Source organism: Onychomys torridus, chromosome 19 (assembly GCF_903995425.1).
Source record: "Onychomys torridus chromosome 19, mOncTor1.1, whole genome shotgun sequence".
Classification (NCBI taxonomy): Eukaryota; Metazoa; Chordata; class Mammalia; order Rodentia; family Cricetidae; genus Onychomys; species Onychomys torridus.
Window position 1 is genome coordinate 18,300,530 of NC_050461.1, and position 13,152 is coordinate 18,313,681.

Here is a 13,152-nt window from a genome sequence, read left to right on the forward strand (position 1 = left end):
CGAACTCACAGAGATCCTCCTGCCTCTGCCTCCTGAGTGCTGGGATTAAAGGCGTGCGCCACCACCACCCGACTGTTACTTCAATTCAAAAGGAACAGCCAATGACTATAACGCTGTCCAGCCTTTCTGACTCTTGTTTCTGTTTGTTTGTTTTGAGACAAGTTTTCATGAAGCTGAGCCTGTTCTCAAACATGCTATGTATAGCAAAGGCTGACCCTGATCCTCCTGCCTTCACCTCCCGGGTGCAGGGATTACAGGAATGTGGCACCATGCCCAACCTATCAGGTTTAATACTTGTTGTTGTTGTTGTTGTTGTTATTATTGTGTTTTTTGAGACAGGGTTTCTCTGTGTAGTTTTGGTGCCTGTCCTGGATCTTGCTCTGTAGACCAGGCCGGCCTTGAAGTCACAGAGATCCACCTGGCTCTGCCTCCCGAGTGCTGGGATTAAAGGCATGCACCACCACCGCCCGGCCAGGTTTAATTCTTTTTATTTATTTATTTTATTGTAATTTATTTTATTTTATTTATTTATTTATTTTTGAGCTGAGGATGGAACTCCGGGCCTTGCGCTTGCTAGGCAAGAGCTCTACCAATGAGCTAAATCCCCAACCCCCAGGTTTAATTCTTCATGCTGGGCATGGTGGCATATGCCACCTTGACACTCTTTTTTTTGCCAGAGCTGAGGACCGAACCCAGGGCCTTGCACTTGTTAGGCAAGTGATCTACCACTGAGCTAAATCCCAAACCCCCCAGGTTTAATTCTTGATTTTTTGGACATGATTTATAGATTACAGTTTACTATATAAGTAAGGTGTTTCTTTATTTGTAGAACCATAAGATTTCTTTAAAATGATTTATTTTTGTACACAACGAAAATATTTTATACACATCAAAGACTAAAAGGTTAACAGTGGTCAACACAAAAAAAAAGTGTGAAAAGCTATAATCACAGTTGAATTCAACCTTAATTTATTTACACCATTTCTTAAACCAGTGCCTACACCCGAATAAAAAACTAATAAACAGCCTTTATCTGAAATCTATTATGTTGGAAATGACAGGATGTCTGGTTCATCTACAGACTCTTTGTTATACTAAGGTCATTGAAAGAAGGTGAAAAATACATTGTTAAGAAATGAACTAAACAAGCCGGGTGGTGGTGGCGCACACCTTTAATCTCAGCACTCGGGAGGCAGGGCCAGGCGGATCTCTGTGAGTTCGAGGCCAGCCTGGGCTACAGAGTGAGATCCAGGACAGGGTGACACTAATGTTTTACAACCAAACCATGGGTGCTGTGGAAATGGCTCAGATAAAGCACCTGGCACCATCCTGATGACTTACACTTGGATCTCTAGTACCCATATAAAAAAGCCAGGGGCAGCAGTGTGTATCTGTAACCCCAGGGTGGGAGGACATAGGGACAGAAGGATTCTGGGGGCTCACTGGCCAGATAGCCTATCTGAATGGATAAGCTCCAGGTATTGAAATACTCAATCTAAGAAAAAAGCATATGTGGAGAACCCCAGGAAAACAGCTGACATTGACCCCCTGCTTCACATGCAAATGCACACAGCTATATGAGCACATACATGAACACACCCCACCCCCTGGAAAGCAAAGTGATAGATATTCAGAGATCCTAGCAGAGAATATAATAATATGGGGGCTAGGGAGATGTTTCAGTGAGCATTAATTTGTTGTGTAAGCAAAAGAACCCACGTTTATTTATTTGTGTATGTGCTTGTATATAAGCATGTGTGTGATTGCAGATATACATGACGTGCATGCGTGCGTGCATGCGTGCGTGCGTGCACTTGTGTGTGTGTGTGGTTGTGGTTGTGGTTGTGGTTGTGGTTTGTGGGTATGGTTAGAAGACAACTTAGGGTGTTGGTCCTTGCCATCCATCTTGTTTGAGGTAGTTTCTCGGTGTTTTGCCACATACAGCATGCTAGCTGGCCCATGAGCTTCTGGGGTTTCTCCTGTCACTACCCACCATAAGAACACTGGGATTGGGGTTGGGGATTTAGCTCAATGGTAGAGCGCTTGCCTAAAGGCCCTGGGTTTGGTCCTCAGCTCAAAACAAAACAAAACAAAACAAAAAAACCCACTGGGATTATAGATGCCAACTACTGTGCATGACTGTACATGACTTCTGAGGATCTGAACTCTGGTCCTTATAGTGGAGTAGCAAATGTTTTACCCACTGGGCCATGTCCCCAACCCTGGACCTGAGTTTAGATCCTCAGCGTCCATGTAAAAAGATAGGCAGGTCAGTGCTCATCTGTAATCCCAGCACTGGGAGGTGGCTCAGGAAGATCCCTGAACCTCACTGGGCAGTGAGCACCAGCCTCAGTGAAAGGCCCTGTCTCCTTAAAACAAAACAGGAGAGCAATAAAGGAAGACACCCGGCATCAGCATCCAGTCTCTCCACATGCTTGTACAGATGTACACATGTACGTGTGCTTACACACAAAGTAAAAAGTAAAGACTATGATAATAATCCAATAACATTCATTTGATTTAAATCCCTTTTAAGTTATTGTAGTTATAATTTTTCATATTAGCTGTGGGGTTATGTTACAAGGAAATTACATTTAAAACATTTTAAATTTCATTTTATCATGAATTTTTTTACAAAGAGAAAAAAGAATATAAAGGGAAAAATCCAAGATTAAAAACAACAACAACAAAAAAAAACTATACATCTCTCAAATCTATTTATTTTTTGTGAGCCCAGAGTGAAAACAAATTTAGACTTTGATATAAGTCTGAGTGTGGTGACACACATCTGTATTCCTAGCACTGGGGAGATTGGGTCAGGAGGATTAAGAGTTCAAAGTCAGCCTGGGCTACATAGTGAGATAAAGGCTAGCCTGGGAACAAGAGACTCAGTCTCAAAAAACTTTGATGAAAGATTATTATGGTAATACACTATGACTAGAACAGTGACTGAATTTGTATCACAACTGTTAACTGTTAAGGAGCCAAAGATGTGCTTAGCTTGGTGTTATGATAAATAAACAATGTTATCTCTACTCAAATTTGTCTGCTATTGTGCATAGCTGGAAAGATTTCCTGTGTCCCGCCTGGTCCTGTAGGCTAAATAATGGATGCCCCAATGTTGCAGAGGGGTTGGGAGAGAGCCACTAGCAAGCTGCCCAAGAAACAACATTGTAATAGGATGCAGGTAAAGCCACGGAACATGTGGCGATTTATAGCTTAATAATTATGGGCTAATTTAAGATATAAGAGCTAGCTAACAAGAAGCCTGCCATGGCCATAGTTTAAAGCCTGTGTGTGTTTACTTGGGTCTGACTGGCTGCAGGACACAGGAAAACTTTCTGACTACATTTGTGTACAATTAGTGTGTGTGATTACAAACTGTGACTCCTACAGGAAGTCATATCCCTGGAGAACATTTCAAGAAAACAATATGTATGTTTTCAAGCAAAAAGAAAGAAAAGGAGAAAGAGAAAAACTGTAATTCTTAAGAATCTGAAGGCTGATTGTTCCTACTTCATCTCCAGACATTAGGCCCACACTGTGCTGCATACGGACCACAGGCCATTACAAAGAAGAATCTGAAGGCTACTTATCACCAAGTTCTTGGATGATCTCTGCACATGTTTCCCAGGAACCTTACCCTTTGTTCCTTTTCCTTCTCTTCTTCCATGGTCTGGAAGGCGAGGACATGCGCTTCTTTGAGGGACTTATGTCTCTGTTGATGCTGCTCCTCCAGTTCCTCCAGCTCCTGCGTGAGTCGCTGGCGCTCCTGTGTGAACTGAGCTTGCAGCTGCTGCAGAGATGTCTGTGACTGGCAGAGCTGCAGCTCCAGGTTCTGCTTGAGCAGGGAGATCTACGCCAGGAAAGACACACAGCAGAGACTAAACACAAGGTGTGCCCCACAGACTACCAACCCACCAGGAGAGAGCAGGCCAAGTAGACCTTATGAAACAGCCTTGTTGAGTTCAAATGGTCTACCATAAAAACCTAATCCAAAACTTTATTATTATTGGATGCATGTATGGTGTGTGCATGTGGCGGTCACAGGAAAGCAGCATGGACTCGGTTCTCTCCTTCTACCTCTATGTGGGTCCTGGGAACTGAACTCAAGTTGACAGGCTTGACTGAAGACACATTATGTGCTGAGCCATCTCTCCAGCCCCCTAATCTAATCTTGCGTTATCACTAGTTTAAGTCTGTTTTCAGAAGGTACCTTGAAAATGGCCTAATTCTACTGCTTACAATACAGAATTTGTAGTGCATATCTAGAAATCCAGTGTACACCTTTGCTGCAATACGTTTATCATTTGTATGACTGGAAACAGGAGGCAACGAACACTGTTGTAAGTTGAAGTTGCTCTGAGGAGACAGTACTAAAGGTTAAGTGGCTTCTCCGTGAGGCAGAAGTGCAATGGTTAGGACTGTGCATTTGGAATGAAGGTCCTCCCTCTCTGCTGTTAGTATCTGCTCTCACCATGGTGTGGGAATTGGTGTTTCCACGCACCTTCACTTAGAGTAAGTACTTCTGGAATACAGGGAAGAGCAGTAATTGCTAGCTGAGATTATCTGAGGACTGAAGACCTGCTCTTTTGAACGACTTGTTGGGTTGTAATGAATTTAATTTTCAGCTGAGATCACTTGAGGACAGAAGACCTGCTCCTTTGGAGGATTTGTCAGCTTGTAATTTATGCATGCGGGCATGTATGTATGTATGTATGCATGCATGCATTTTTAGCTGAGATTATCTGAGGACTGGAGACCAGATCTTTTGAAAGATTTGTCAGGCTATTTATTTATTTATTTATTTATTTATTTATTTATTTGATGTGCATGTGTTTATGTTTACCATGTTTGTGAGGGTGCCCACAGAGGCTGGGAGAGGGCTTCTGATCCTATCCCCTGGAGCTGAGGATATAGGCAGTTGTAAGCTACCAGGCATGACTTCCAAATCCAGAAGAGGGGTAAGCGTCCTTTAACCACTTAAGTGGAAAGTGAGCTGTCATCCTTTTGTCAACAAAAAACATCAGCCTAAATATGTCAAGCATCATCTCTGGCTGTTTTAATTAAAATGAAGTCTTTCCTACAAATAACAAGCATACGAGTAGAGATAAGTGTGTGTGTTGTGTACATATAAGTACATGTAGCTGGTGAAACACTTCATTTTACCTATTTCCGTTCTTATCCACAGGTTATTCTAACCTGAAGCAGTGTAGGTCAACCTTACTCTAAAAGAAGTCTGAAGAGAAGAGCAACTTAGAGTCCAGATAAAAAGTCGTAAAATGCGCCTTGTAAACAACTTAATAAAAAGTCGTAAAATGCGCCTTGTAAACAACTTAAGACATCATTCACTCATACCTAAGCAAAACAGTCCCTGTGGCCTCCAAAGCCTACTGAGGAGGGTACCCTACACTGAGCCCTTTCTCTTTTTATTGGCAACAATTTTCCTTTGATGTGTTGGTGGCAGGAGCAGGCCACTTAACATGTCTCACAAGGAAAGCTCAGGAGAAGGAGGCCAGACTGGGGACTCACCTGCGATGCCAAGCAAAACAAGACGGGGGAGCCACTCCCTGGCAAACAAGGGAGGCTAAAGCAGCCGGAAGAAGTTGCTGCAGGGAGCTTGGCTGTAACGTTAGCTACACAGAAGGGCTTGGGACGAAGTTGCAAAGTTCCAAAACAGGATTAGTTTGAAGAGTCGGTGCATGCTACAAAGTTACAAACCCGGATTACGAGAGTCAGTGCATGTTACAAAGTTACAAACCCGGATTACGAGAGTCAGTGCATGTTACAAAGTTACAAACCCGGATTACGAGAGTCAGTGCATGTCGGCAAGGAAATAGCCAAGCCCTGGTGAGAAATGATGCAGCTGACACAGACGTTTGATCTGTCATTATGCACTTTCAAGGGAGCTGTTTTATCCGTTGAAATTTTATGAATGATTACTTCTTATACAATGGTTTGTTTCAGAGATTTTTATAGATGTGGGGGCCAAGGGAGAAACTGTAAATCTAACTCCAGGCAACTCAGCTCTTCACAAGTCTTCTGAGACAGGGCCTTGCTCTGTAGCCCAGGCTAGCCTGGGACTTACGGCAATCCACCTGAGTTCAGAGATTGTGGGTGTGAACAACACACATGGCTAACTTCATGGAAAAGGCACAGCAACTGAACAGCAACTGTTCCAGGTCGTGACGTGGAACAGGATTATAGTTTGGTGCTCACAGTTTTAGGCAAGGAACATCAGGATGAGACAAGTACTAAGGAGAATCAAGAAGGACGAGCGAAGTCACAAAAGCCAACAACAGTAAATAGGACAGTGAGCACTGACCTGTGACTGGTACTCATTCTCTGCCCAGCCAGCAGGTCTAGAGAGAGAAAGGCACCTATCCACTCTCTTGCAGGTTCAGTGCCAGTCTCAGCATCAGGATAGGTCTCATGGTGACTACTACCTTATGTTTCTCCGGTGTTAACTTGTTAGACACATATGGGAAATGTCAGGACAGTGTGTGTCACATGTGCAATTTTAACTGATAGTCTCAAAGCTCTTCCTTGGCACCTGACCAAGTGGGAACTAAGATTTAACTAGCATTTTCCTTTCCAAGCTGTGTGCCCTGGCACAGCCTGTGATCATTCGGGAAGAGTACACATGAAGTCTTGCTTTGCCTAGAGGTACCATCGGGGCTGGCAGTGACCCCAGATTGTCCCCTCTAAATTAGTGGTTCTCAACCTTCCTAATGCTGCTACCCTTTAATAAGTTCCTCATGTTGTGGTGACCCCTGACCATAAGACTATTTTTGTTGTTACTTCGTAACTGTTATGCTATGAATCATAATGTAAATATCTGATATGCAGGCTATCTGATATGCAACCCATGTGGGGGTTTGGACCCACAGGTTGAGAACTGCTGCTCTAAAGGTTTAGGTTTGTAAGAAGCCACTTACTCACTTGGCCTTGCACATGTTTTATTTATTGTTCTGATACCGGCTTTAAATGTTTATTGCCTCCCGTAGTGTTAACCGGACTACAACTGCACAATATTGTATTAATCTGTCTATACATCAACTTATACTTGAACTATTTAAAGGTGAAGCTTATGAGGAAATAACATTAAAATAAAAGAATTATCACAGTAATATACATTTAAGATAGAAGTAGTTTAAACTTTTTCCAGCCGAAATATTTTACAGTATAATATACTTTACCTTAAGAGAACTTCAAAACATAATTTTCTGACTTAAAATGTATGATTAATATTTGAATCTATACTTTAGAGAGTAACAGACTCTAAATGTAGAAAGCACCATGCAATTTAGTAGTCAAATATACTTGTTTTGTATTCTTAACTTTGGAGGCACACAGACTCCAAAGTCTTTGCATTCATGCTCAATGCAGTGATGTGAGTTATATGCAAAAAGCCTTATCATGCAATGCAGCACTGCAAGAGGACACATCAGTAGGGCAGCAGTAAGTAAGTCAGCCTTTATTTAGCGGGAAAATTGCAGACCATTAAAAGGACAGATCATGAGCAAAGCAGTGTATTATGAACTAATGTTTTATAGACATTTTTTAAGCATTTGAGCTTAATATAGTTTATAAATACTTATTGTATCAAGGGGCATTAATTCAAAATAAAACAAGGATGGGGTCTACATTAAAAATTTGGACAACCTTGATCAATAAAGGGTAGAGAATATCTAGAAAGACTTGTTGAATAGTGAATGAGAAACAGCAGTTGCTTTGAATTGTATACTATACTCAAATTTACATATGGTATTTGTGTCTTTGTGTGTCATAAACTTTTGGACATTTATCCCTTTACCTTTTTAAAAGACTTATTTTTATGTGTATGGGTGTTCTGCCTGCATATTATGTCTGTATATCACATGATGTAGTGTTGCAAAGGCCAGAGAAGTCCCCTGTAACTGGAATTACAGAGGGTTGTGAGCTGTCATGTGGGTGCTAGGAACTAAACCCAGATCCTCTAGAAGAACAGCCACAGATCTTAGCTGCTAAGCTATCTTGCCAGCCCTATTTAATCCATTTAAAAAAAATATGAGAACTTTTTTTTTTTTTTTTTGGTTTTTTGAGACAGGGTTTCTCTGTGTAGCTTTGCGCCTTTCCTGGAACTCACTCTGTAGCCCAGGCTGGCCTCGAAATCATAGAGATCCGCCTGGCTCTGCCTCCCAAGTGCTGGGATTAAAAGGTGTGTACCACCACTGCCCAGCTGAACTGTGTCTCTTAATGTGTCATAACACATTTAAAATAAGCTAATATCATTCTCTCTCTCAATTGCTGAGAACTTTTATTTCAGAAAAGTAAATCCTTATTTTAAAAATTCTTACCAGTCTATGTAGGTATAATTAAGTAACATGCTCTCTCTCTAGCTTGCAAAGATTTAGGAATACCTTTTGAAAATAAAAGTTTACTTTCTTTTAGAAAATATGGCATTAAAGACAGAATTTTGTAGAAGTGTCAAAAAGAAAACACATTAAAATAAACACTTTTTTTTTTTTTTTTTTATACAGGAGAAGTCATCTTGTGTCTCTGTGGAGCCCTTCTCAAAGGCCCTGGGCTTTTACCACGTGTGTGTTGAAGCTGCTCAGCATAAATACTGGAACTAATCTACTCATATAGTAACTTATTAGTATTCAAATAAATATAGATTGTATCATTAACTCTAAAAGTAAACAATTCAAATTGAGGGCACCACTTGTGACAGGATACCAACGGGGCACAATATTAACCTACCAACTTTTCTGTTTTTGTTTTTTTATTATGTGACATTGGGTTTTCTTTCGTCCTTCAGTCTTATTACCCAAATTAAGGAGCACACAAAGTATACAAATAATCTGTCCTGAAGAGAGAAAGCCTGTTGCAAGATAATAAATGACCCTCAAACCTAGCTGTCTATTACAGTAATCTCTCCTGGTGCTGTGAGATTCTGGCTCAGCACATCGTACTGAGTGGGTCCAGGCTGACCAACATGTTTGTTTCAAATTACCCAGGTGAAAAGTGTGCACTGTATGTGGTACACACTCTAGAGCACATCAAATAAAGAATCTCAGGCTGGAGATGTAGCTCAATGGTATAGAGCTTGATCTGGGTCTATCTAAATATTATGACCTATCTTGTTTTGTAGAAAAGCATGTTAAGTATAAGTGAATAGTTTTCATCAACTATAGATAATTTTTCTGATAAAATACTGATTTATGGGCTGGAGAGATGGCTCAGTGGTTAAGAGCACCAACTGCTCTTCCAGAGGTCCTGAGTTCAATTCCCAGAAACCACATGGTGGCTCACAACCACTTGTAATGAGATCTGGCTCCCTCTTCTGGCCTGCAGGGACACATGCAAGCAGAATACTGTATACATAATAAATAAATAAATCTTTAAAAAAAATACTGATTTATATACTAAAATTTTTAGGTGGACACAGGCCATACTTAAACAACAACAACAATGACAATAACTCAGTATTTAATGTTTGAAGCCGTTGATGGGGACACAGTGTGTCTGAAGGAAAAGAGACCACCACTTTAGATATGAAGTCATGCAGGTGTACCCCCACTCGTGGGTATTGACAAAGTGGTGTTCACAGGGCCAGCCGTGGGCAGTCCCTCAAAATGACTGTACCTTAGGTTTCATTTGATGATGCTAATGACATTTTCCCTTTGGAGAGAACAGTGAGTTTACGTTTTAATTTTTTTCTTCCCTCCAAAATGGCCTTCGTAAGGTATACATGGTATTCAGATACATGACTTGTTATTTTTTGTTTTGTTGGGCTGTAGGTTATGAACCAAGGTCTAGCCATATCACCTCGGCTGGTCTTGGACTTACAGATGCAGGACTGACATACACAGAATTTTTCTCCCCACTCTTTTTTATGCTCAAAATTGTTATTATTATAACAGGGTCTCCTATATCTCGGGCGATGGCCTGGAACTCCTGATCTTTCTGGCTCCATTCTCAAGGGCTGGGATTACAGGCATGCCGGAGACCTTCCCACAGCAGTTGCTGTTCCCTGCCCTTCCCTCTTTCTCTGATGTCAGCTAAGAGCTGTCAGAGTCTGCTGGGGTTAAATCATGTCACTATCTTGAAGAACACAGGCCTTTCTTTTATCACCAATACACAACTAGGACTGTTGAAAGTCAGATCAGCTTAATGTAAGGTACAAAGTCTGCTCTTCTCAAATATTGAAAGCAACTCTAAAAACTGCTAATTTAGGCCTAGTAGAGTACCATGAGAATGATTTTTAGTATGTCGATGACTTGCGCACATCTTCATGAACAAGGATGGAGGGTGCTGAGACATTTTCATTCTTTTTTAAAGATTACTAACTTGCTATTACTAAAGAATACAGGGAGAAGGGAAAGTGATAAAATTATATTTCAGCTTAAAACGTATTTTTTAAAAAAGAATAAGGTTGGGGATTTAGCTCAGTGGTAGAGCGCTTGCCTAGCAAGCGCAAGGCCCTGGGTTCGATCCTCAGCTTTAAAAAAAGAAAAAAGAAAAAGAAAAAAAAATATATTTCAGGTCATGAAATTATGGTCACTCTCTAAAACTTCTGTTTGGCAATTTCATTCCAAGAAACAGTTTTCCTAGAAGATCCTAAACTAAGTTTAGCTAACTAGACAGCATCTATAAGATGCATTAACAGTTGGGAAGCTGGACCACCGTCTGGTGGGTGAGGAACGCCAGCCTGCCCAATGCTGTATGCTCACAGTTCAGTTTGGCTCAGGATGATGAGGGTGAAAGGTGACCAATGACAACTATGACATCACACTGGGGGTTTATTAAATGAGGATTTCATTGTGTTAATAACATCTAATGCTACTTTTTCTTAGAGAATGTACAAAGATGTTCCCATGCAGTTACTGATAGACACGTAAAATAATGTACTTTTACTTATGACATTAAGTCAATGAACTGGTTTTTATTTAATTGGTTACCTTTTTAACCACTAAGGGGAATAGTTACATCATCACAGATATTCTAAGGGACAATGTGATTCATTTAGTAAATAATCACATTTGGGTTATTATTTCTACCAATCAATCAATATGTCAAAAAAATCTGGATTGAATTATTAGGTCCCAAACTGAAATGATCAAGTCAGAATCTTATTCCATGTTATGAGATTTTATTGTTAACAAGAATATCTTAATGTAGCCTTGTTTAGCAAAATTGAGATAAACATATTTGTCACTTACTTTAAAACATATTAAGAAAATGCTAATCATATTTATTCTCCAACTGCTTTTTGGTTTTGTTTTGTTTTTGTTTTTTCGAGCCAGGGTTTCTCTGTGTAGTTTTGGTGCCTTCCCTGGATCTTGCTCTGTAGACCAGGCTGGCCTCGAACTCACAGAGTTCCGACTGGCTCTGCCTCTCGAGTGCTGGGATTAAAGGCGTGCACCATTACTGCCCGGCTTCCAATTGCTTTTTATGTTGAAAGAAGAGCTGACTATGAAAAGCAAGTAAAGTTTTCCTTTCTCAGATAGTAGAAAATGGAAATATAAGTTTCACAGGACACATTGAGATCTGAACTTTGATCTGCCCAGGGAAGCACAGGCGGGCGACACTCTGTTTCTAAGTGTACTGGAGGACAGCGGTAGCCCACCGGACACTCCAGGGAGTGAGTGGGTGTCTCACAGGACAGCAGCAGAGGCAGCACACAGCTGTAATATTTTCTTTTTCTACTACCCCCGAAAAGAGAAATCCACCAGGAGGGCTTTTCCAGTGGCAGCGTGTGGCCCTCTCCTGAGATATCAAGAACTTAATCAGAGACAGTCAGCTCTGTAGCCTTATCATGACAGATGAGGTAGTAATGGATTTGATATGAAGACAAATCTCATTCTTTTTCTTCATATATCCATCTTTACTGAGTGGAAATTTTGAAGCATAATTTCTACATGTGTGTCCACATACAAGTAAAAAACAATACTTCTGCCAATTCTTAGGGAAGGGATTTACATTATTTTGCTTTTCATGTGTTAAAAATTAGGACATTAAAACATTAATCCTTTTAAGTAAAGTCTATTGATACTTTTTCCAAAAATAAACTTTTAACTCATGAAAAATAGTTTGCATTTATTCCCATGTTATGAGACTCAACTAGTTAATATTTTTCAAATATAATTACCATGCCTTTCAAGGTTAACATTTAAATAATAAATTTTATGTAAAAGATGAAAATCTAGCTTGGCCTCATTATAAAATACACTTAATGAGACAATATGGTAGTTGTATGCACATATAACACACAAATGAATGGCTGAAAGTTACATACTATTAGTACCCAGATGCAAAAAATCCTTATTGTGTGCCAAAGTATATTGTTGTATAAGTTAAAGCTTCAAAGCAGTGTTGTTATGCAAAATCAAAAGTGCAACATGCCTTGTGCACAAATTGTAAGTGCCGCTCACTTACATTGTTGATAGATTTATGCAAAGCTTCACCCAGAGAGTGCCGCTATGAAAAAAGATCACAGAAGAAAGGGGAACATTCAGAAACCAACGAAGTGAGAGAAAGAAAGAGTAAAAACAGAGTGTGAAACATAGAACAGTAATTAGAACATGCTCACAAAAACCAGCTCTGAGAAGAAATTTAAGACACAGTGGAAATGATCCGTACACAGTTCCTAAAATTATCTGATGGATATCCATGGGCCAGTCTACTTACCTATACAGGATACTTAAAGTTGGAACATGAGAACCCAGTCCAACATAGAAGATGATGGTTACGGAAACGCACAGAGGGCCATTACTGTTCTAAAGTCTTCCGGATGATAGGGGCAACCTAACTGTTCAAGTGTTGTACACAAATGGCTGTAGGACATAGGTTTCTCCAGGGAGAAGATGAGGACACCAAAACCACGTGGATGTTTTTGTATCACTACTGCCTTGAGATAATCATTGGAAAAGATGAGGTGATTTTTTACATCTTTTAAATTCTCTTTTTTACATGAACTTTATAGACTACAATGTTGTTTTCTAGTGTCAAAGGGTGACTTTGAGGCTAGAGATCTGGCTCAGAGGGTAAGCACACTTGCTACTTTTACAGAGGACCCAGGTTCAGTTACCAAAACTCACATAGTGGTTTACAGCCATCGTAACTCCAGTTCCAGGGAACCTGATGCCCAACCTCTTTGGGACTCTG

The 13,152-nt window shown here is 40.4% G+C and overlaps 1 protein-coding gene across 9 annotated transcripts in view; it reads right to left on the reverse strand.

Annotated features, from left to right (window-relative positions):
• Positions 1–13,152, reverse strand: part of Fam184a (family with sequence similarity 184 member A) — a 148,792-nt gene that overhangs the window by 23,684 nt on the left and 111,956 nt on the right. For 6 of the 9 annotated variants that reach the window (XM_036168592.1, XM_036168591.1, XM_036168589.1 and 3 more), the window contains exons 10-11: positions 12,424–12,465; positions 3,644–3,856 (exon numbers count right to left, since the gene is read on the reverse strand). In XM_036168592.1, coding sequence (XP_036024485.1) covers positions 3,644–3,856; positions 12,424–12,465 — 255 coding nt within the window. The remainder of the gene's footprint in view (positions 1–3,643; positions 3,857–12,423; positions 12,466–13,152) is intronic. The other 3 variants (XM_036168593.1, XM_036168590.1, XM_036168595.1) reach the window with 1 other exon arrangement.